This window comes from Emydura macquarii, unplaced genomic scaffold, assembly GCF_026122565.2.
Source record: "Emydura macquarii macquarii isolate MOO-44397 ecotype Brisbane River unplaced genomic scaffold, CSIRO-AGI_Emac_v2 contig_2422, whole genome shotgun sequence".
In the NCBI taxonomy this organism is placed as follows: domain Eukaryota; kingdom Metazoa; phylum Chordata; order Testudines; family Chelidae; genus Emydura; species Emydura macquarii.
This window is the reverse complement of record NW_027132559.1, coordinates 20,052,048-20,075,592: the sequence shown is the minus strand read 5'-3', so window position 1 is coordinate 20,075,592 and position 23,545 is coordinate 20,052,048. Positions and strand designations below refer to the sequence as shown.

General features: G+C 41.5%; 1 protein-coding gene across 1 annotated transcript in view; it reads right to left on the bottom strand.

The window, feature by feature from the left end:
• RAPGEF5 (Rap guanine nucleotide exchange factor 5) overlaps positions 1-23,545 on the bottom strand; it is a 225,789-nt gene that overhangs the window by 138,359 nt on the left and 63,885 nt on the right. Inside the window, exon 7 of the mRNA XM_067562081.1 lies at positions 11,379-11,427. Within this exon, the coding sequence (XP_067418182.1) occupies positions 11,379-11,427 (49 nt within the window). The remainder of the gene's footprint in view (positions 1-11,378; positions 11,428-23,545) is intronic.

Sequence of the window (23,545 nt, the reverse complement as noted above, 5' to 3'; positions counted from 1 at the left end):
AGCTGTTGAGTACCCTGAGTACAACAACTTCCCCCATAACATCCGGTGTAAGCGAGATTTGCTTGTGTTTAAATGGGTGTTAGCTCCCTCTCCCCACCACCTTGTGAGCCACACAAGCACTTTCCTCTGAGCTACACTAGCCCTTGCCTTCCATGCAGGTTAACAATAGGTGCACTCCAGTCCCCGAGACCCTTTGAAGCACATCCCTGTAGTATCCAGGCTCTTACCCACTGAAGACTCTCAAAAATATGTGGCCTTCTGCCCCAAAGGAACAGTGCACAAACCACCTTGTATGATTCAGCCCATGATCAGCCCATAGTTTAATACCACAGCACTGAGATATATTTATACTGAAAACAACAATAAGTTTATCATCAAAGATTCAAGACATAATGAGTAAGGATAATGGAAACAAAAGGTAATATATAAAACAGAATCATAATATGCTTGTTAGAGCAACTACACTTAACTATTAAGCTAAACTCTTGTGTGGTGAAGTTTATTTCACCCAAAGCCTTTTGCAGCATCTTCAACCAAGGCTAGTTGTAATCCCATTTTCATGAAAGTAAATGCACTACTCATATATTTCCCGGGCTTAGGATAAATAGGTGTCTTCCTTACCTCCTTCTTACATCCCCCAAAATTAATTGTCTGTACCTGGAGTCAGGATAATCCCCTGTGGCTTATTCTCTGGCATCCTGCCTCCCTGTTGATTTCACACCCCACTGCTGACTTCACATGTAAATGATTCTCAATTTGATTGTGTTGGCTTAAAATACTTAATTTACATGCCAATGAAGATAGGTAAACAAATATCTTTTGTCTGACAGAAAACCTGTTTGTCAACTGTCTTGATACAGACTTTAAAACACATTTTCAGTGTGCACACCTAACATAATTCCTTACATAGTATCTGTACACACATTTCACAATGATGTGAATGACCAGTATGACCCTGGCTTTCATTTAAGACTTGCCATGACCTTCTTTGGTGAACCAGAACCGACATACGAGAATCAGTTTAGTTGGGGTTGGTCTAGATGACCTCCTGAGATCCCCTCCAACCCTAATCTCCTATGATTCAGGATATTCTTGTGAACCCCTTGCCAGCTGGCACTAGGATTGCGTGGGTCACGCTAACATCTTAAATGGACAGGGCTCACATAGATGGCTGCCCTTAGTGTAAGGGGGGCATAAAAATATAAGTTAGGTGTTTCACTACTTTTAAAACTGAAATTAATACAGACTAGGACTTTGGGGGAAATCAAATTCTAAAATGTCAGCGCTGTCCCTTTTAAGAAGTAGACACGACTCATGCAGAATAGCATTTTTTTATTAATAATAATATTCATGTGAATTTTTAATATCAAACATTTGTGCACATAGCATAGCAACTCTGAGTTGCCTTTTGGTTAGTAATTTAAATTTTAAACACCTCCATTAGTACATATTATCATAGCTTATCAGCACTGCAGACTATCTGGTTTCCAGACTTATTTACTTATTGGGAGAAAAATGGCTTTAAGTCATCTTTTCTTTCCCTTGGTCCTGCAGACAATTTGCACAAGGCCAGACCTCATGTGCTGGAACAGCCTTGAGGTTGCTCTAACTTAAGATAGCCACACACAATGCCTTGCCAGATAGGGATCACTGGAGCATAGATTCAATCCTGACCACATTCTACTCTTCCCAAAACACATTCTGCATCAGCAGCCAAGAAGGGACATAATCTAGGACCTGCTATACCACTTGAGGAATCGTCCAATGGGGGGGAAACCGCTAATAGTAGGATAAGATGGCTAAGCTGTACTAACAAACCAGTGAAAAGTAGACAAGACACACTGGAAGATTTAAGCATCTGCAAAAGGGGTGGATGATGATATGCACATTTCCAGATGTCAAGTAGAGTTAGGGGTATTTAATTTTAAAACACACAGACAATATAAAGGATGGAAAGATGGATAGAAAATAAATATCACAGAATAAAAATATATACACTTTCGTTTTTAATATTCAGTTTTATTTAAACAGTAGCAACTCTATTGGGCATAATCATCTTTCCATGTCCAAAGCGGAAATTGCAGTGGAAATCTGCATGTGTGGAGCAATTCATGGAACCCATGGCACTCGGCTTTTCCCAGAGGTTATGCTGTATTGTGCAGCAACTCTGCTTGCTTTCTTTCTTTTCTTTTTTTCTTTAAATAAAAGAAGTTTCTAATTTCAACTGCTTGTCTGCTTCCTTTCTGGTTGCAAAGATAACCTTCAGAACACAAACCAATGCCCTATCAGCATACTGATTCTGCAGCCAGCCAGCCTGGAACAATAACACCAGGAGAGGTGTGAACTTCCTCCATTTGGCTTAGTAGGGTGTTAACTTTGACTGCTAATTATTTAAATGTTTACACGTAACTGTCATCACTGTTACTATGCATCTCATAATATTTGACATTTTTCTTAAATCCTCAGCTCCTGGAGACAAGCAATGATGGGATCTCTCAGCTTTCATTTAAAAAAAAAAAAAAAGTTTCTATCCCTCATGTTTGCAGAGAAAAGCTTGAAAATGTAACATCAGTGCACTCTAAAGAAATCAGAGAAATCTTTTTAGAAATCTCATGATTTTTAAGCAAATTTAATGATTTTTGATGCCTGACTCATGATTTTGAGTGTTGGAGGTTGCGACGTTGCTGGCTAATCTTTGGGTATGCTGCAAGGCTCATCTATTTACCCCAAGCATTTGTGGAGGGGACAACTGAGCTCAAGAGTGACTTGGTTGCTATGGCAACTGTGAATGATTGGACTATATTATAATGGCTGCCGATGAATACTAATATGTCAGAGGGGGATAATGAGCAGTTCACACTGATATTATTGTGGAAACTAAAGACCAGATCCTCCAGTCTAGGTGAGCCAGGCTTGATGCCAGAGGAGGGCTGAAGGAGAAAAACGTGGGGGGGAGGGGAGAAAAGGAAGAGCAAAGGTGGATTTAACCCTTTGCAGTCCTCAGATCTTGGGACTGATCTCAGCCAATCCAAACCCTCTCCTGCATTATCTATCCTTCCAATCATAAATATAGATATGAAGAGAAAAATAAATAAATAATGGCTGAACACCAGGGAAAACCGAAGAAGCTGTAATACAAGATACTGTTATAATCCCAGGACGGGAAAAAAATCTCTTGAAAACAGAATTTGGCCACTTCATTCACAGTAAATGTGATCTTTTCCCAGAAATTACTGTAAATATGCAGTTTGGAAAACTCATGGTTAACATGGTTCTTTTCAGTAACAATACTGAAATTGCCTTTAAGCCTCTTCACTCTTCCCTGCAATTTAAGCATGTACATATGCAAATTACTGTAGTCAATTTCCCTCCACCAAGTACCAGACATATCTCTGAAACAGTTGGCAGGCCCTTGGGAGGGTGCTGCCCAGACAGCAGTGCAATCAGCTGAGTAAATCAGCTAATTAAAAAAAAACAAAGACATACATAAAAATTATTAAAGGAAGAAAGAATCCTGCTTAGAGCATCATTTGATAACTTGTATCTAGGAATGTTCAGCAGGCAGCAGATAGGATAGATATATTTGCATACTGTGGATTGAACTACTGCATGGATTACGATGTTAGTTTCTCCCTTCAGTGTTCTAGGGTGCTCTTGATATTTACGGTTGTGATTTAAATCAATTTAAATATAAATTACTCAAGTCTTTTTGTTTGTTTTAAAATTACAAGACAGTGAAATGTACGTTGATTTCACATCTCTGGTGTGCAAATGGTCATTAACTTTTGTTTGACCTTAGGTGTAGAACTAATATTAAATTTGCACAGAGAATACTCATTATGCTGGCCTAGTTTCCACACAGAAAATAGTTCCCAAGCGTCTTAATGCTAGGAACCATTTCTCAGAACTCAAATAGGAAACAGGACCCCCCCCCCCCACCCCAAAAATACACAATAATATTTCCTCTCATTCTGCAGTTTTATCAAGCAGCAGCAGATAAAAGCTATGGTAGGAATCTGAAATCTAAGCAGAGCAAAATCAGTGTCAGTAAAAGAGTAGACTGACAATTAAAGATGTAGACGATGTGTCTGACACCACATTACAGAGAGAAAGGTTCATTAGTGTTCAATTCCTCTCCACTGCAACTGAATGACCTCAAGAGGAACAATATCTCAGTTTAAATAATTGTCAAACACAGGAAAACTGGTATCATATGACCATTGTTATTTCAACATTATAATAATATCAAGTATGCTAAATGATGTTCTGGAATTCATTCAGATTAGAGAAATGTCTTCATTATGATTTTTACATTTATTGTATATCTAAGTTTTGTTTACCAATACTTTCTGATTTACCAATCTCAAATGAATTCTGTGGTTAATTACTTACCATTTGCCTGCAGTTCACCGCCCAAATTCCACATAATATAATTGTGCTCTACAAGGACTTAATTTGAGAAACATACCTTTGGCTAAACAAGCTTGGCATTTTATGCTTCTTTTGTAATAGATCTTTAGCTATTATTGATCCATTTAGAATTTATAAGTCTGATTCTCCATCGCTTGCACCTTGTGTAGTCATTTACTGCACTGCAAAGTGGAAGTAAATTAGTCCCTTTGCAGAAGTATAAAATTTGCACAAATATAAGATTCTACCTACTTCACTCAAGAAGCAAAGCAATGGAGAATCAGGTGCAATAACTTTAATTATAACAGTGTGGAATTATTTAAACAATTTTTGCAGCAATGAGAGTGTCACGGGAAATTGCTATGTTGTCCATATATACTCTAAACCAGTGTTTCTCAACCCTTTAAGTAGCAAGTACCCCCTAACTTCTGAAAATTTTAATAAGTACCCCACACTCAATATTCCAGACTATATTTACAGACTATATTTACAGAGTAATGGGAGCCATATGTTGGAAGAAGGGCTGAATCTCAGCTAGAGCAGTGAAATTGAGAAGTTTTCTGGGCACTGGGCTTTGAGCCAGGGAGGGGGGCTGCCACCCAGGCAAGTTGCAGGCGGCTGCTGCCTGGCTGCCAGCCCGGGAGGTGGGTGACTGCCACCCAATCCAAGCTGCGGCAGAGGAGGCTTCCGCACCAGCTGGGACCCAGGGATGTGGGCAGGCGGCTGCTGCCCGTCTTTAAGCCGGGGCGCTGGAGGCTGTCCCTTGGCTCGGAGTCGGGGCATGGATAGCTGCCGCCCAGTTCGTCAGACTCAAGAGGCTGCCACCAGGCTCCCACCTGGAAGCTGTGACCAGGCGGTAAGTGGGGGGCTGCTGCCCACCTCCCCCAGAAGCTAGCGGCTGCCGCCTGCCTCCCACCTCAGAGCTGGGACCTGGCAGGAAGCGGGCGGCTGCCACCAGGCTCCCCCCAGAGCCAGCGGCTGCCGCTCACTTTCCAGCTGGGACCGGGTGGGAAGCGGGCTGCTGCCGCCCGGCTTCCCCAGAAGTCGGCAGCTGCCGTCCGTCTCCCCTTCACTCGGTTTTTCCCCAGATACCCCCTGCCTGTGTCTCATGTACTCCCAGGGATAAGTGTACCACAGGTTGAGAAACTATGCTCTAAACATACCTCTAGCCAGTTCTATTAGGCCACGTCTACATTTCCACTTTTGTCAGCAAAACGCATGTCACTCAGGGATGTGAAAGACACCACCATGAGCAACACAGTTTTGCAAGCATAAGTACTCATCTGCACCGCGCTATGTGGGCGGGAGACATTCTCTCACCAACATAGCTACTGCCGCTCATGTAGGTGATTTTATGATGTCGACAGGAGACCTCTCTCCTGTCAGCATAGTGCAGCTACGCGAGTGGTTTTACAGCAGAACAGCTGTATAGGTACAGCTGTGCTGCCGTAAACTTGTAAGTGTAGACCTGGCCTTAGCGTCTCATTCTCCTGAGCATTAAATTTAAAGCCAGAGAACTCTGAACCACACTGAATGTAACTAGATCTTTAAAAATAGTGTCACCTGACAACTACTGGAGCAGAATGCATTTTAGCAGAACTCTGAAAAGTTGGGGGAGAGATCATTAACTGATGGACCTACACTTCTATCAACAAGCAGTGAGACAAAATGACACCTGGAAACGTTAGAACAAAGCGTTATTGTGCAACTACTACAGGAAAGAGATTGAGCAGACTGCAACAACTGGTATGAAGTAAAACACTGCTTTCTATTGCACATAAGGCATTCTGCATGCTCAGTCTGAAAAGGAAACAGAGGATTCTGAGTATTTGGAGAAGTCTCTGTAAGTTCCCCTGTCCTCGTATGTTCATCTGATTGAATGCAAACAAAAAATCAATACAAGAACAGGAATGCTGGAACAATTTTTATAGTAGGGGTTCTGAGAGCCATTGAACCAAACTGGAAACCCTGCATATAAGGACTTGAAGTCAGGGGGTGAGGCAGCACCCCCCAGCACGCCTTGTTCCAGCACCTATGCCCAAAAACCTCTTTTTGGACCAACACTGACTATTTTTTAGTTCACAGCCAAACAATTTAAGGCCAGAAGGAATGCCCTAAATCATATTATCTGACCTCCTTTATATCACACCACCAAGGGCAGCCAGCACCCCACACACTAAACCCAACAACTGAAATTAGACCAAGGAACTAAACTATTATGTGCCATAAGAAGAGAATAGGAGGAACCAAAGAGTACTAAGTGCTCGAGGACCCTGCAATGGCAGGAAATTGATTGAGATGAACCTGGCAGTTGAGGCCATACCTGACACTGCAGAGGAAAGTGAAAACCCCCTAAGGTCACTGCCAATCTGACCTGGGGGAAAATTCCTTCCCAATCCCACATATGATGATCAGTTAGACCTAGGATGACCAGAGAGCAAGTGTAAAAAATCAGGACAGAGATGGGGGTAATAGGTGCCTATAAAAGACAAAACCCCAAATATCAGTATTGTCCCTATAAAATCTGCCCCATCTCCAGCCATGGCCATCTCTGATGCATCAGAGGAAGGATTAAAAAAAAGCAAAACAAAACAAAAACCCACAACCGTAACACAAAATACTTTGACTGGGGGGGGGGGGGGTCCTACCCCAGAAGCATGAGATTCAGTTCGCTTTTGCCCATTCTGTGACGCTATGTGAGAAACATGTGTCATCCACATAATTTTGTTACATTATTCATGTCCTATGCACAAATTCCTTATCAAATGTGCCAAAAGAATTATCCCAGGAGTTTCAAATTAATTGCAAAAAACAAATAATACAGGACCAAATTCTTCCTTGGTGTAACTCCACAGATTTCACTGAACTCTCTAGAGCGCTCCTGTAACATTTTTAATACCCAGAAATTGTTTGCATTTTACATACTGTTAAATATACAGAGGAGGAAAAAAGGGTACAGCTTTGTTGTTTCAGTGCACAATAAACCTATTGTGTGCATTATAATATTACCCAGGTGATCTTTGAGCTCACAGCAGAGCTGAGGGTTGGAGTGATGCAGATGCAGCATTTTAAGGATATTAAGACATTGAAAGGGAGCTCACTTCATGTGAGCTTTACTGGATGCGACAAAGAGCTGCATTCACTGATACTAAAGGGAACCATGTCCAATCTTTGTGAAACAGAGGCAAGTCTACTGCAGTGCATGACCTTTCAAGAATCATGCAGGATGCAACAGGAGCTTGGATCAATCTAGTGCATACTCCTTTGACTGGACAAAGAACTTTGGTGGTTTGAAAAGGCCATTTCAGATAAGCTAATGTGGCTGCCCTTTACTACAGGGCATGCAATCTTGCAAGTACAATATAGTATATAGAATATTACTGGCGGTGATTTTAGCTGCATCATTTACTTAGAGCTATAGTGCAGCAAAGCTTTTGAGAAAGACCTGCAGATTTTGCTATTCTTTCCAGTTATGATTCAGTCGGAACTATCAGAGTGGATCACCAGAAAAGTGGAGGGGGAGATTAAGATAACACTACCAGTATCTGCTTCATGTGGGGCACCCCTATGTCATTGTTATGAAAGGTTATTTCTCCAGGAACGGTGCTGAATGTTATTCTGAACACTTTTACAAATCCTATCTTATCCCACACACTCCTCAAAATTTGACCTTTGTATTTAAGAACTGAACACATGAAGGAATTGAAAGGTGGAGGGAATAAGGTCCTGCCTAAAAAATTATAAGTCAATCCACTGAAAAGTGTCCTAAAGAAAAACACAAAGATTTTAAAAATATCAAGGTCACAAGTTAACATTTTCTCAACTGTTCAAACTTTTCCAGTTTTCTTCACTAAGGCAATATGTACACCATATGTTATTGCTATTTTGTTCCATGAAGTGGAACAAACTTTTTCAATCCTCACAGCTTTCAGCTACATAAAAAAAGCCAAAATGAACCAGGTTTATTTCACACCACAGGTATTGCATCTTTCTTCAGCTAGAGCTATACATTCAAAAGGAATTTAAGGTGTTTCAGGGCTAAGTACATACACTGAAGTTTTCCACATTGCATGCATTGATCTTTGGTCCTGCATTTTGGCCAATATCCTGAAGCTCATTTTGAAAATGCATAGGTGCAAATCTGCTTGAAGTTGATGATTTTTGTGACCTCTCATCTATGTTTAACAACTAAATACAAAAGTTACATAATACAGACTATTTACAGAACACCATTATGTTCTTATGACAAATGATAATTCTCTGCTAAACTCTTCAGGAAAGAGACTATGCCTCCTTTTATTTTTGGATAACACCATATTATGTGAGCTACCAGAAACAAACATGAATATAAATAAATAAAACAATTCAAACACCAATAGTCCTGCAATTTAAGGCTGAGAAATTTCCTGCTCTAGTTACCTGGTCTCCTAAGACGACTTCAGTCTCTCCAAAGAAAATAAGACAATTAATCTAACTATTTCTAAGATTAACAAACAGACAGGAACAGCAGCAATTTTCATGCATGCTTCATATACTATAAAGAAAAGCACAAACCCATTTTTTTCCTTGCAGGGCACCTTTGCCATAAATTTTAATCTAATCAGATACACCTGTAACAATGATATCTGGGCACTGCAAGGTTACTGAGGTACTCAACTACTTCAGGAGTGGTGAAACTAATTCTTCCTTTTTTATTTTCAAAGGTACTAGGAATCTCAAAACACACTGTGTGCAGAATTCCAAAGTATCTATCTATCTTCTTCTACCATGCTGGTCACAAGGGTATCTGAGCAACATACATATATTGAAATGAACGTTACAATAACTGTCTCTTTCATCTTCTTTCCCCTGTTTTGAAAGGAGTAAGGTTTTTTGTTTGGGTTTTCATTTTTGCTTCTGCCATTTATGAACTGTCCCTATTTTTATCCTATTCTTCAAGTAATTTCTTGGAAGACCATAACTCTTTTCTCAACTCCCCAATATAATTCTTTATTTTCTGGTAACACAGATTCCCCATCAAGTCTGATCCTGTATTGACAAGAATATGATACCTCTTCCCAAGAAAACTAGGCTCAAGCCTCTACTAGTCTCCTCTAATATTACTATTTCATTTAGGGGAATGATTTTTTTAACTGGTAAAATTCTACTGTGTAGTGTGGCTGTTGCTAGATCAGTATAAAGGTGGCTAATACTGGTATAGGTATTCCCTCTCCTGTATGCCAATAGCTATTTCAGTATAAAGCAACTTTAAATAGATATAACTGCCTGTACACTACGGGACTTGTAATACAACAAGTATAGTGTAGACGAGTCCTAAAACAACATTTTCTTGATGGAACTTTTTAGGTGACAAAGTGATAGCAAAAGGAGATAGGTAGAAAGTAACAAAATATACCCCAGCAAACAATCTGGATATAGCAATTCATTAAAAGCAAAAACCAAAAACAAAAAAACAAAAAAAAACAAGGACCAAAATAAAGTTGGACATTAATAGGGAAAATACACAGATAAATTTGTAACCCACAATCTTGTTAACAGAAATATAACAAAATTCAAAATTAAGAACTGTACATTTGTAATAAACATTTAAGCATCTTTGTTACATATAGATATAAGCAAACAGAAAAATTATGCTATGTTTAATTAAAGCAACCCCAAACAGTTCACACACTCAGCAACTGTCATGCCTTTACATTTTATTAAGTCGGATATTAGATGGCGGGAACACAACAGTAATTATATTGTATTGATGCAAGAGACTCTTCCACCCTACAGTCCCTTAATGGGGAATGAGGCATGATATCTCTTGCTTTACATAAGAATAGCCATGTTGGGTCAGACCAATGGTCTATCTAGCCCAGTATCCTGTCTTCCAACACTGGCCAATCCCAGGTGCTTCAGAGAGAAAGAAAAGAACAGGTAATCATCAAGTGATCCATCCTCTGTCGCCCATTTCCAGCCTATGGAAAACAGAGGCTAGGGACACTTCAGAGCATGGTTTTACATCCCTGCCCATTCTGGCTGATAACCATTGATGGACCTTTCCTCCATGAACTTATTTAGTTTTTTTTTGTTTTGTTTTTGTTTTAAACCCCGTTAGTCTTGGCCTTTACAACATCCTCTGGCAAAGAGTTCAACAGGTTGACTGTGCGTTGTGTGAAGAAATACTTCCTTTTGCTCATTTTAAACCTGTTGCTATTAATTTCATTTTGTGATCCCTAGTTCTTGTGTTATGAGGAATAAATAACACTTCCTTATCTACTTTCTTTGCACTAGTCATGATATTATAGACCTCTATCATATTCTCTCCTTAGTCCAAGCCTCCACTCTTTCCAAGATGAAAAGTCCCAGTCTTATTAAACTCTCCTCATATGGAAGCCGTTACATACCCCTAATCACTTCAGTTTCCCTTTTCTGTACCTTTTCCAATTTCAATTCCAGTATCTCTTTTCTGAGATGGGACGATTAGATCTGCACGCAGTATTCAAGATGTAGGTGAAACTTGGATTTATAGAGGCAATATTTCTGACTTCTTATCTATCCATGGTGGTGGGTAAAGCTCCCCATCGCGCCTCTTCCACCCATGGCGCTGCCAACACTCCGCCCCAGGCCCCACCCCTACTGAGCCCCTCCTCCTTCTCCTTCTCCCCTCCCCGCTCTTTGGCTAGCTGTTCTTCAAATTCTTTTTGGGCCTTCCTAATTATATTTTTACACTTCATTTGCTAGAGTTTATGCTCCTTTTTATTTTCCTCGATAGGATTTAACTTCCACTTTTTAAAGGATGTCTTTTTGCCTCTAACTGCTTCTTCTACTTTGTTGTTTAGCTACGGTGGCACTTTTGGTTTTATTTTTTTCCTAATACAACCTAAATTTTAGCAAGTTGACAATGAAGAATCAAATACTGTAATAAATGACAGAGGAGAATGATGTTATAAAAGCCCCATTAAGTACCAATTGTCTGTACTCACCTGACTTTCTTGCTTTCAAAGCAAGGACAGCAGCCAGTTCTCTCTGTACCTAACACATGAGAAGAAGAGATGATGGTTATAAATATATAGTTACACAGAAAAAAATGTGGTATCTGCAAGATACAACATATCATTAATCTTTGCATATAAACTTTGCATATTCCCTAGGGATTGAGCCAGTCTGCTGACTGTGGCATATGATTTATTTGCTCTGCAAACTTCTTCTCATGCGTGTACCTAAAACTTCCTCACTTTTCAATCAAATGTTTGTTTTCCCTCGGCAGATTTTATTGCAACTGTGTTTGCTTTGTGACTCGGGTCCAAGGTGAGTTTTCTGTGCTGCAGTTGGGCTGAAGCTTTGCAAGAATGTGCTGTGTCTTTATTTACTAACATCTCTTCATTTCACCAACACAATGAGCTGTTCACCCCAAAAAGATTGTTTTAAGACCAAGGCTCTAATGGTAAATATTATGAGGAGATGTTCTTTCTTTCTGCGCTCATACAGATGAAATACACCAGTGCAAGGCACACTACACCATTTAAATCATGATCATCTCCAGTATTTACACATTTTTACCTCTTTCCCTTTAGTCTCTATCAGCCGTTATTTCTTACTGGAGAACAGGGATCTATTCCAGGAGAAAAGGATGGTATTGCAGTGAAGACATTGGTCTACAAATCAGGAGACCAGAGTTCGATTCCTGTCTCCATCACACACTGCCTGGATAACCCAGGGCAAATCCTAACTTCTCTTTTCACAGATGAGGAAACGAGGCCAGCAATACTAATCTACTTCAAAGGACGTTGTGAGGCTTAAATTAAATCAGTGGTAATGTTTGTAAAGCTAAAGTGCTTTGAAAACCACTGATGGAAAGCACTAGAGAAGTTCAATTTGTTATTGAGTTAATTATTTTATAGATTCCTGCAGAAAGTTATTACTTCTTGAGGAAAAATATCTACAATATTTCCCCTTCCATACACAAACACACCATTTTCTCATCTTCCCAACTAAACCAAAACAGAAGAAAATCTACCTATATCCTTTTTGCTGATCCCAAAACACAGACTTACTAATTCTAAGATGACTCTTTTTAAAAGCATTGAAGATAAGAGGTTAATCAAAAGCATATTTAACAATCCAATGTAAACATGATAATGTTCTTGTAACCTGCACAGTCTTGTCAATTCTGAACATTCAAAAATCATGAGTCAAGGTTCCCAGAATCATGACATGGTCTTAAAAATCCATTAGGTTTTTTAAATTAAATACATACGTACGTGTATTAACATTCACTTTCTCGCTTTTGAGCCTTTGAAAAGGAGCAGCCTGCCATCAGAAGATGCACAAGCATTTCAAGATCAAAATTCAACCCGAGATGCACATGCAAAAACAAGAGTTTCTTCACTGGCTGCTTTGAGGAGTTATCCTTTGCTCTCTCCTAAACCCTGGAGTGGGGGAGATTGCCATTTTATCCATCTCCCTCCCTAGAGTACCTAGTCTCCTCCCTCTCTCACATTCCCCCAACATGCTCACCCTGTCTCTTGCGCAAACCCCAAGCCTTACATTTACCTAGCCCCATATTTTCACTCCATTTTCCTTTTACAATATAGGACCCCTTACGTTTTCCCTCTGCCACCACCTATTCTCCTTTATCTCCTCACTGTTCTCCAGCTCCTTTTCAGTCTGTCTCCTGCATCCCACATTCCCTTGTACCCCTAAACCCCACATTCCCCTACCTGCATCTGTTTCTCTTTTCTCCTGCTACACCCCGTTCCTCATTCAGTCTCTTCATGCACCACCCCAGACTTCCTTGCACACCCCCTCAACCTTGCCCTACTCCTCTTCAAGCTGTCTCCTGCTTCTTACATTCCCCCATCCAGCACACTAACCATAGAGTTCAAGATATGGCCACTTCCCCGAGACAACGACTAGAGTATTATTGAAAACCATGGAAGGTGGCGGTCTTCCATATGCAAAGTCTGCATGTATAGTGACCACCTTGGCTGGAGGCATGTACTTATGTTGATATACTGCAGCATCTTCATGGCGCTGCGTCAACGGGAGATGCCCTCCTGTCAATGCCGCCTTCTGGGGAGGTGGACTAATTGAGTTGAGCGGCGAGTGCTCTCCAATCAACTGAGCAGGTCTACACAGACTGCATGCCACTGCATTGATGCCTGCCACCATGGCAGTGTAGACATGCTGAGACCACATTTCCATTCAGAATAAGATACAGACCATTATTTCATGTCATGCTGAGATTACATACAAAATATTTTTTCACTTCTTTGGTGGTATTTTGAGCTTGGATGGCTGTTAATGACACTAACAATAATGACGTGGCTGTTCTGGAGATTTATTAGAGAAGTTTTGTTTCTGCTGTTGCTGTAACTGATGGCTTTTATTTCTTGTGTCTTGCCTAGAACGTAGTGGTTTGTGTGCTGTTTTCACTGTGGGATCCTGGTCTGTTTTATTAGTATTATTGTCTCTTTCCCTTCCCCTCCCTGGCCCAACACTCAAATTCTTCTCGTGCTGGTGCTCTTGCTTGGTTTGAGCCTGCTATGGAGCTTTTCCATATGTTCAGGCTGCACTGTTCTGTGATTCCCATCCCCCCCAAGATACTGAGTATTTCTTTCTTTTAGAAAGGATCTGCATGCAAAACAGCTTGTGAATTGCATTCAAATTGTTTGTGTCTTCTGGAAATCGGTTATATTGGATGTCTGCTTATATTATGACCTATTATTAAGGCTGTATGCCGACATAACTTAGTTCAACTTAATTTTGTAGTATAGACATACCCTAAGACTATCATTGCTGCAGGTTTTTCCTCCCACTAGAGCTTAATGAACCTTGCTCATCTGGTTTAGTTTCAGTGATATTTCCTTTTTAAAATACCCAACAGAATACCTTTCTCATCTTTCTGTTGCACTCATTGGTGTATTAAGAGAATGAGAGACATTTCTCCCCCTTTCAAGGAATATCCCCAACAGGGATAGCATGGGGCCAGGGATGAGGAGTGGCCAGAGCACCAGTCTAGGAACTGCTCTAACTTACACCAGGAACTTCTCTGGTCCCTAGAACAGCCCAGATTTCAGGAAGCACAAAGGTAATACTACCCTCCCCTTTGTCTACACCTTCTCTGCTGGGACCTGCGCAAGGTGCATCACTAAATGAGGCTCTTTGGAACGCCACTGAAATTTAACATTTTGGTTTGCTGCAAATGTTATGGATACTCTGCCTTATTCAACATGAGGCTTTGCTTAGGGTTGAATTGTTCTCTGAAATTTTTGGTGAAATTCCACACCTGCACCAAAAGAGCAAGGTTGAAATTTATAACCCAGATAGTCTTTTCCCCCTGATCCCAAATCCCTTCCTCCCTTCAAAAACAAACATCCTTGCATGGACCCTAAAGCAAAGATGACCAGAGAAGAGTCGCTGCTGGACTATCTCAAGACCATACATTTTAAGCATCTGCACACTATAACTGTTGAGCATTTTGAAATACTGATATTTGATAACTGGGGAGATGGCAATGGTGGGATGAATTCAGGAAGAGTACGTATGATTTGGGGCACTCAAAATCCAGACAGAAGAGTTCTACTACATGAAATGCATGTACTTAACATTTGCAATATCAATCAATTACAATACATATTTGAATAGGGGTGTCAAAGGCTGACTGGCTCTTTATGGCAAGCCAGGCTCAGCCTAACCTGGGACCCATCAGGTAGGCCCCAATTGATGGTAATATGGCAATGTAATGATTATTAGTGACCCCAGAGGCAGGGAATCAGCAAGGACCACTTTAATACAATCTAGGGGAGAGGGATTGCAGAGGAGAGAAGACTCTCCTGTGGAGAAAAACCCAAACGGAATAGCTCAGGGTCCTGGGAAGCCTGGATATTGGGCTTAAGCAGGCAAGAAGCCAGGTAGGAGGATCCACAGGGAGCAGGTGAAAGGCTTGTGTGTGGAGGCTATGAGGTAGAGTCATTTAGAAACACTTCAGTGTAACACAACAGGGGTTAGTTCAGCAGAGAAAGGAGAAGCTGGGAAGATCCAAAGAGAAGCCAGAGCCTGAGAATCAAAAGGGAGGCTCTGCGGAATCAGCAGAAGGGGGCTCAGAGATATGAAGTGGCCCAGGGAAACAGAAAAGAAGCAGACCTAGCTGCTTAGTACAGCACCCCTGGGCTGAAACCCAGAGTACAGGGTGGGCCTCTACCACCCCCTGAGGGAAGCCTCACGGAAGGCATATTGAGCCCAGGGTGGAGCAGAAGACTGACCACCAAAGGAATGGGCCAAGGAATAGCTCAAGAGGGAGGCTGAAGGCTCTTTTTTATTGTTTTGTGAACTTTCAGTTAGATCTTCTTGTTACCCTGGAAAGGAGACTGAACTTTGTGACCTGGACAGAGGGCTGGAGCCATATAAGCCCCTGCAGGAGATATTGGAGTCAAGGACCCCTTGCAGCATCACACTCTGACACAAGGGGGCACTACAGGTGGTGAGCATACTACCTTATAAAGGGTACATGATGAGTGGGTATAGCACAGACCTCAATTTCCATTTGACACAATGACCAGTCTTTAATGTGGAAAATATTAAACAGTTTTTATATATATTCACGATCATATTAACCAGACACGTCATTCTGGAATCATTATAATATTACTAGTGTTTTTATTCAGACCACAGACGAGTGTCCTAATAAAAGTACTACGGGTCACTGCTTGTTATCACCCTTTTCATCTGCAAATGCTACAGCTCATTTTGTCACGTCGTCATTAAAACACAACACACCTCCTTGCCCTGCACAGAACATGGGGAGTGTCAGTTTGGCACCATTATATCCACATCTCATAAACGCACAAGGTGCATCTCTCTCACAAGAACACTTGATTAACTTCAAAGTATCTGGAGGAGTAAACACAGCACTGTCTGGTACAGTTTTTGAAAACAGACTTGGAACGGTCATCATGTATCTATCCATACGGCGGTGGATCAAGTGGTGGTAGTGCGTCTCGATGCAAAGCACTTTTCTACACATATGCCTTGTGACAGGGAGCACCCACCGCTGCGGCACTCCTGCTGGCCGTTATGGGGATTAGCTCCCCTAGCTGGTGCGCCCTCTTCTAGCGGTGCCTTGCCCATTGTCATCACTGCCTGCAGACCCCACCTCAGTCCAACTACTGTATCGTCCTCTTCCTGACTCAGCCCTCCAGTCGTCTCACTGTCCATGTGTTCCCGTTTCCAGGCGGTGCAGGTACCTCAGTTCTAAAAACCTAGCCACTTCCCCACTACTCCAAGCCATGGCCAGGCCAAGGCCAAGCTAGCAGCCTCCTGCTGCCTCTCCTTAACAGTGCTGCTTCAAATTCCCTGGGCCACTTTTCCATGGCCCCAGCTCCTTCTTCACCCTCTTCTTAGAGCCTTGAGTCTGCAAGTCCCAGTAGCCAGCCAGGAGCTCTCTCTCTCTCTAGTTCCCCTGGTTGTTGCTATCCTCTTGCAGCTCTCCAGGAACCCAGTTGTTCCTTGGGCTCCCTGCAGCAATTGACCAGCTCTGGCCCTACAGCTCTTTTTATATAGGCCTGCTGGTCCCCGATTGGTTGCTTTCTGCACAGCCTCCCAAGGCTGCTTTTAACCCCTTCTGTGCCAGGGTGGGGCAGACACCCTATTACATGCCTAAAGATGTTCTAGTTTTACATTTTCTATAAATGCTTCAGTTGGTGGTGGCAAGGAGCTGCCCATGATGTCTGCCATGCTTCTGATATAGTGGCACAATTTGATAGTCTATAACTGCAGCCAGAAATTTGGCTGCCTGTTCAATGGCATCAGGCATTGCTGCATTGATATCATCCAGCAGAGAGAGGAAGTATCCAGCTTTCAGAAACTTCAACCCAGTGCTTTTGCTAAGGGCAAAATAGGAAGCTACTGTAAATGGCCTGAGAAAACATGGACAGCTAACAGTCCTGATGCAATGCTCTGGTGCTACTCTGCAGGAGCATGGACGTCTGTTACAGCTCTCTTGGACTGGGGAGTCCATGAATCACTAAAAATAATGGTGCCAGAGTAAAGAAAAACATACACGGTCTCTGATAATACTGATGTTCCCCGTGGTTTCTCTTTTGCAACCACTACCATTTGCTGTACAACAAGGTTGCCTCGTGCGAAGTGGCCATATTCTTCTCTGATCACCACATCTCCCTGGTTTATTTCAACTGGGGAGTTGTCTTTGCCTCCGATGAGTAGCTTGTGCTTTAGTGTGTGTCATTGGTGAAACTTGTCTTGAATGAGTTTTGTATAAATGACATCAATCAACTATTCGTTCTCAGTAAATGTCGAGACAACTTTCTGTTTACCTGTGGGTGCTTAGTGGCATCTAAGAGATAGATGCACAGCTCTAGCTTCTTCCCAATGGCTTCTCATTCACCTTGCATCTGGAGCAATCCTCAACATCATTCCTTCTTTGAAGATCTCTTGGATTTGTGGCTTATTTGTGTTATTTATATTTGCAGTGTCTTCCACCAGCCAGATGCATATGGGGAGGCTAAGAGCCCAAATCTTGAGAGTCTCTGGTTATAGGGTGATCCCAATTATACCACCATGGCTGTGGTCATACCTCAGGAGGGTGGTTTCAATGTACACATCACCCTGTGTACCATGCCTTATTCCTAAACCATGGTGTATGACATACTTACCCTTCATGGACCACTCTAAGACATTACCTGGCATGGATTCCATGGATTTCAGGTAATAACCCATACCATGCATAACTGGCATGTCCAGTTGCAAAGTAGCAGCTTTCAAGATACAGTAGCCAAGCTCCTCCTCTCTCTGATCTTACATGTATCATCGTTATAGAGACTGGCTTGGTGGCAATATATAGCCACAATTTTGTTCTGTTCTTGCTAGCTATCTCTTCTAACACCACAGTTAGCATGTTCTGAGGGTACAAGAAGAATATGCCATGTGCCTTGGTTCAGGGGAGTGGGAAGTTTGGGAAAGAGGGAACATACTAACATAATATCTCTAAAACAGACATAACATATGCACCTCTTAGCCAATTATGTTCTAACACAAAATATTAATGTTAAGTTTTAATTAAAAAAATAACTACAATTCAGTAAAAGTGGTTTCACTGTTACCTGGCTTGTGATTCAAGAGGAAGGGTGATAACTACTCATATTTCAAAATGTTTAACAGTTTCTTTGAATTTATGGTCTGGAAATTCAGAATCTGCTCCCCCTACCCCAGACACTAAACAAGGTATTGCCAAGAACTTGTTTTTCACTACTGGACTAAGACCAGAACCAGAACCATCAATCACCCACATCTAAAGCCAGCAACTTCTTCTAGAAGTACTGCTTGGGAAAAAAAATGTACATATCTAGATTTAAAAAAAAAAAAAAAAAAAAAAAAAAAAAAAAAAAAATCTCCAATCTCAACTCAGGCTTTTATGTCTTATAAATGGCCTGATCCTACCAGGTGCTGAGGCCCTTCAGTTTCCACAGAAGTCAAGTGGAGCGGAAGGTGCTGAGCACCTGTCTTGACTTGGCCCATAGTCCCTAGACTTTAATCTATAGACTTATTGGGCTGATTTTACATGCTATTTGAGAGTAAATGGATTTGACATTTCTAATGGGGACTCAATTCCCATCCACCATTTCCCTGAATGAAATCTGTGGGATAACATTCCTTCAACCAACACACATGGGAAACCTATAATCTTGCTTCTGCATAAGCAGCTTCAGGCAAAATTGATATTTGTATGTCATGTTGTACAGACTAATCTGGGCTGAATGTAAAATGCATGTTTCAAGCAGGAGCTGTGCCTATAAATTACCATAAGAAATTAAGATATTGAATATAAAACATGTTTGTCACCACAAACCAAACCAAACGTGCTATCTAAATGGCATCGTGTGGGAAAACAATGCTGATGTAAAAAAGTATGTACATTAAAGACTCGCTTCTCCTCCTGTATGTCCAAAATACAACAGTCTAAAAAGACCATTCTTTTGAACATGTTAGGACATTACTGCACCCATTGCAGTTTTTGGTGCTACATGGAAGGACAAGAGACTAAGTTGCCCCAGTTAAGAAAGTAGTGCCTACATATATTTCTATTGAACTAATAAATATCAGTGACACATATATATGTGGGATCTTCTAGATTTAGTGAAGGACAGACTTGGTGAATCTCAAAAAGAGATACTGCACTTAAAAAGTCAACTATGAGCACTTTTTAAAATTCTTTATCTACTAGGCTAACATTACCATCGCTACATCTTTTTCAGAAGTTTGAAATAGCCTTCTCTGTGCTGATGTTCTGAATGTGAGTTTAAACTGTAAAAAAGGCTGATTATTCTCTCACAATCTGAAAATAAAAATTTGCATGAAATGCTCTCTCTCAGGTTTTCCTAGTCAAGATGTCTGGATACAGGAGGCTTAGAGAACAAAGCACAAAAACTCAAGTTTAATTTGTACTTTAAAAATCCAGAGTAAATACAATTTGTGCTCTCCAACTGGAATGTTTGGTGACTACCCAAAGGATGAGGAAACTTCCCAGATATACTATATAAACATCCTAATGCTCTGACCTGTTCCATCACAAAGTGATGAAAGATCTTTTGCAATGTAAACTCTCATCAGGCTTCCCATAGTGCCCTGGTTTGACTTATAAGTGCAATGGCACAGTGGAGATAATGCTTCCTTTGGGGGGCAGCATGAGACATGTCGACAGCATGAGATGCCTTGGAATGTTTTTTCAAACTGAAAAACAATTATCACATTATGCTAAATTGATAACTGAATTGGTTACACAATGTAAATGTATCCATTCAAGCACTAACTGCCTGCATGTCAGTTGCTTTGTACAGACGGAGGGCTTGTCTACAGTACAGTTAGGTCAACGTAGGGCAGATTACGTCAGCCTAATTATGTCAGTGTCTACACTACAGGCTTGTTTCCGTCAAGGTAAGTGCCCTACTATACCGACATGACTCCACCTCCGCAAAAGGCATACGACTTATGTCGGTGTAATTAGGGTGACGCAGTGTCCGTGTAGACAGAGAGTTACTTACATCGGCTGTTGGCGGTCATTTTCACAGCTCTGCAGCACCAGCTCATAGCTGGAGCCATGAAATTGAAAGAAAGGCTAGTAGGCTCTGTCCTGTGAACCCCACACTAGGCTCACACTTCAGGCTGTCACCCCGGGGCAGGTGGGGGGGGCTCCAGCTGTGAGCCCAGCTGCTGCCTGGGCTACAGCTGCCTGCTCCCAGCTTGGGGAGACAGGAGCTGAGAGCCCAGGCAGCAGCTGGGCTCCCAGCAGGGAGCTCCAAGCCAAGCTAAGCGTCCAGGTTTTCACCCCCCCATACTATCCCTCTCAAGTCAGTGCAAGCACTCCTGGTGAGGACGCACACCACCAACAGGAGAAGGGCAGTGTGGACATGAAAAGCCACAATAATTACTGAGTGGCTGTAAACTGACCTAATCTAAGTCTATTTAATTGTATCATGTAGGCAAGGCCTGAGGCTTGGCAATGTTGTCAGTAACTCATTTTAACTGATAATACTAACAAAATGATTTGATGGGCTAGATTCATTTGTTTTGACAGAATCTGCTTCATCCATCACAGAACAAAGCAATGCCATGTTTGAAAAAAGAGTGAGACTAACACTCTAAGGCCTGGTCTACACTAGAAAATAAGGTCAGTTTAACTACATCAGTCAGGGATCTAAAAAAGCCACACCGAGTGGTGCAGTTAAGCTGACCGAAGTCCCCGTGTAGGCTAGGCTGACAGACGAATTCTTCTGTCGGTCTAGCTACCACCTTTCGGGGAGGTGGATTACCTAGCTAGGATTACATAGTCAGAGCTAGTCTACACTAGAAGCGCCACATCAGCACAGCTTCACCAATGCAGACGCACCGCTGTGGTGTGCCTGGTGAAAATACTCTATGCCGATGGGAAAGAGCTCTCCCATCGGCATAATAAATCCACTGCCACATGAGGGGATAGCTATGTCGGTGGGAGAAGCTCTGGTGGTGACATAGCACTGTCGCTTAGGTCAATGTAAATTACATTGCTCCAGGAGTGGCTTATTCACACCCCTGAGCGACCTAATTATACTGAAGTAAGTGGTAGTGTAGACCCGGTCTCAGTGTCTACACTGAGTAGGATGAGCAGATAGCAAATGTGAAAAATCGGGACAGGAGGTGGGAGGGGACGGGGGGGGTTAATAAGCGCCTATATAAGAAAAAGCTCTGAATATCGGGACTGTCCCTATAAAATCTGGACATCTAGTCACCCCAAACATTTAGGCATTACAACTGTGCCACTGTAGAGTTTTACGTGTAGACAAGCCTTAAGTTAGTTTAATGTCTTTTACAAAGGTCTCTGCTCTTAGAGGTTGTTTTTTTTAAAAGTGACAATTCTGCTGAAAACGAAATCTTTTGCAGTTGTTTCCTGCAGTCCCACCAAACTTGGCATCCTTAACAGCAGCTCTCTCTATTATCTCCTACAGTCCCCTTAACCATTGTTTAAAAGCAAGTGTGCATTTCCCTAACTAATCAGTTCCAGACCAGCTGAGTCATCAAGAGAAGGCAAATTGTACAGTAATTCTGAGAAAGCATAAACTTCCAAAAGAAACAATACCTGCTAATGAAATCCAATAGGGAGCAAAGAGGGAACAGGCCATAAAAGGAAGCTAAACTGCAGTTAAGAAAAACATTCTATGATAGCAAAGTTTTTTATAAAATGTATAGTTAGATTTTTGCTATTAGTGAGCTTTAGCTTATAGGGCCATACTGTGGTCTGAACGGTTTACCTGCCAAAAATCATGTTTTATTCTGTCTGTGGCATAACAGAGTTTTTATTTGCATTTTCAACAGTGTTAAGGATATTTCTTTGTTGCATCTTTCATTCTCTAAGGTATATAAGACATCAATGAGGTGCTAGATAGGTGAAGAAACTGCATCTTCCTCTGGCCAAAAACTCTCATTTTTACCCTGTAAATGACTAATACTGCAAAACCATTTTCTGTCTTTTGAGTGTACAAATTCCTCCAGGGTCACTCATAATTCAGTTCTGTGTTTGACTAGAAACAAGTGCTGTTATATGCATGGCAAAGCAGCTCGCACCCTATTAACCTATGACAAAGACGAACAAAATTACCTCTGATTATCCAGAAGCATTTACTGTCCTAGAAACAGTCTTCGTGACTCTTAGACCCAGTTGCAAGTATTAACTCATACAAAATATTATTCTTTTGTCCTATTGCTTCTCAAAGAGATTGTATATTCACAGTTCTGTTCCCAGGGTTGTGCTATGTACATTAGAGAATAGTCATGTATTTTTCGTTTAGTTTGAATCCTTTGTGGGCTTTTGGTTAGAAGGTGGTGAATGAGATGGGTTCAGTTGTAAAGATGCTGACTGAGCCACAACATCCATGCTGCTATTTTTAGTGCACTAGCTCAAGCCCCACTAGCACACCCGTCTACTTGAACGGAGACGCTCACTCCCGTCTGCAGAGTAGACACACCCGCAGGTTAAAGACCAATAGGTAACATTCACAGAAACCATTGGGCTTACTGACCAAGAAATAACCATTAAAAGAGGTTCATGATCTGTCTGATGCTAATTACATGTTATGGATGCAGAGGCTGCTAGAGAAGCAACGGAAACCCTGTGTGCCGGAGAACAGGCCAGAGTGTTTCCTAACTCTCGTCCAGCTCTTCTTGGAATGGAGGAATTCATTTGCAAGCATTAACCTAACAAGTGAAGGATTCTGGTTGGAATTTGGCTTGGCTTTGCCTGACGAGGCCAAGAATTACTTACGCAGGGCATATGTATTTCTCTATGGCAGCAGGGGCAAGCTATTATTTTGTGGATGAGCAGGATGAGAAGAAGGGAGCACTTTCAGAACTTCTGGAGGTGCAATCGAGTAGTCTTCATTTGTCTGCAGAGGTCTTTTTTATTTTCCTTCCTTTTACTGTAACAATTACTGCTCCAACCTGCGGCGCACTCTAGAATCAATGGTATTACTCACATACTTACAGTTACATACATAGTTTAAATATTTTGCCGGAGTTTGAGTCGGAGTGCTCAGCATCTTTAGGATCAAGTTCTTAAGCTCAATATTAATTTCTTTTCATGGAGTGGGCCTGCTCAAACTTG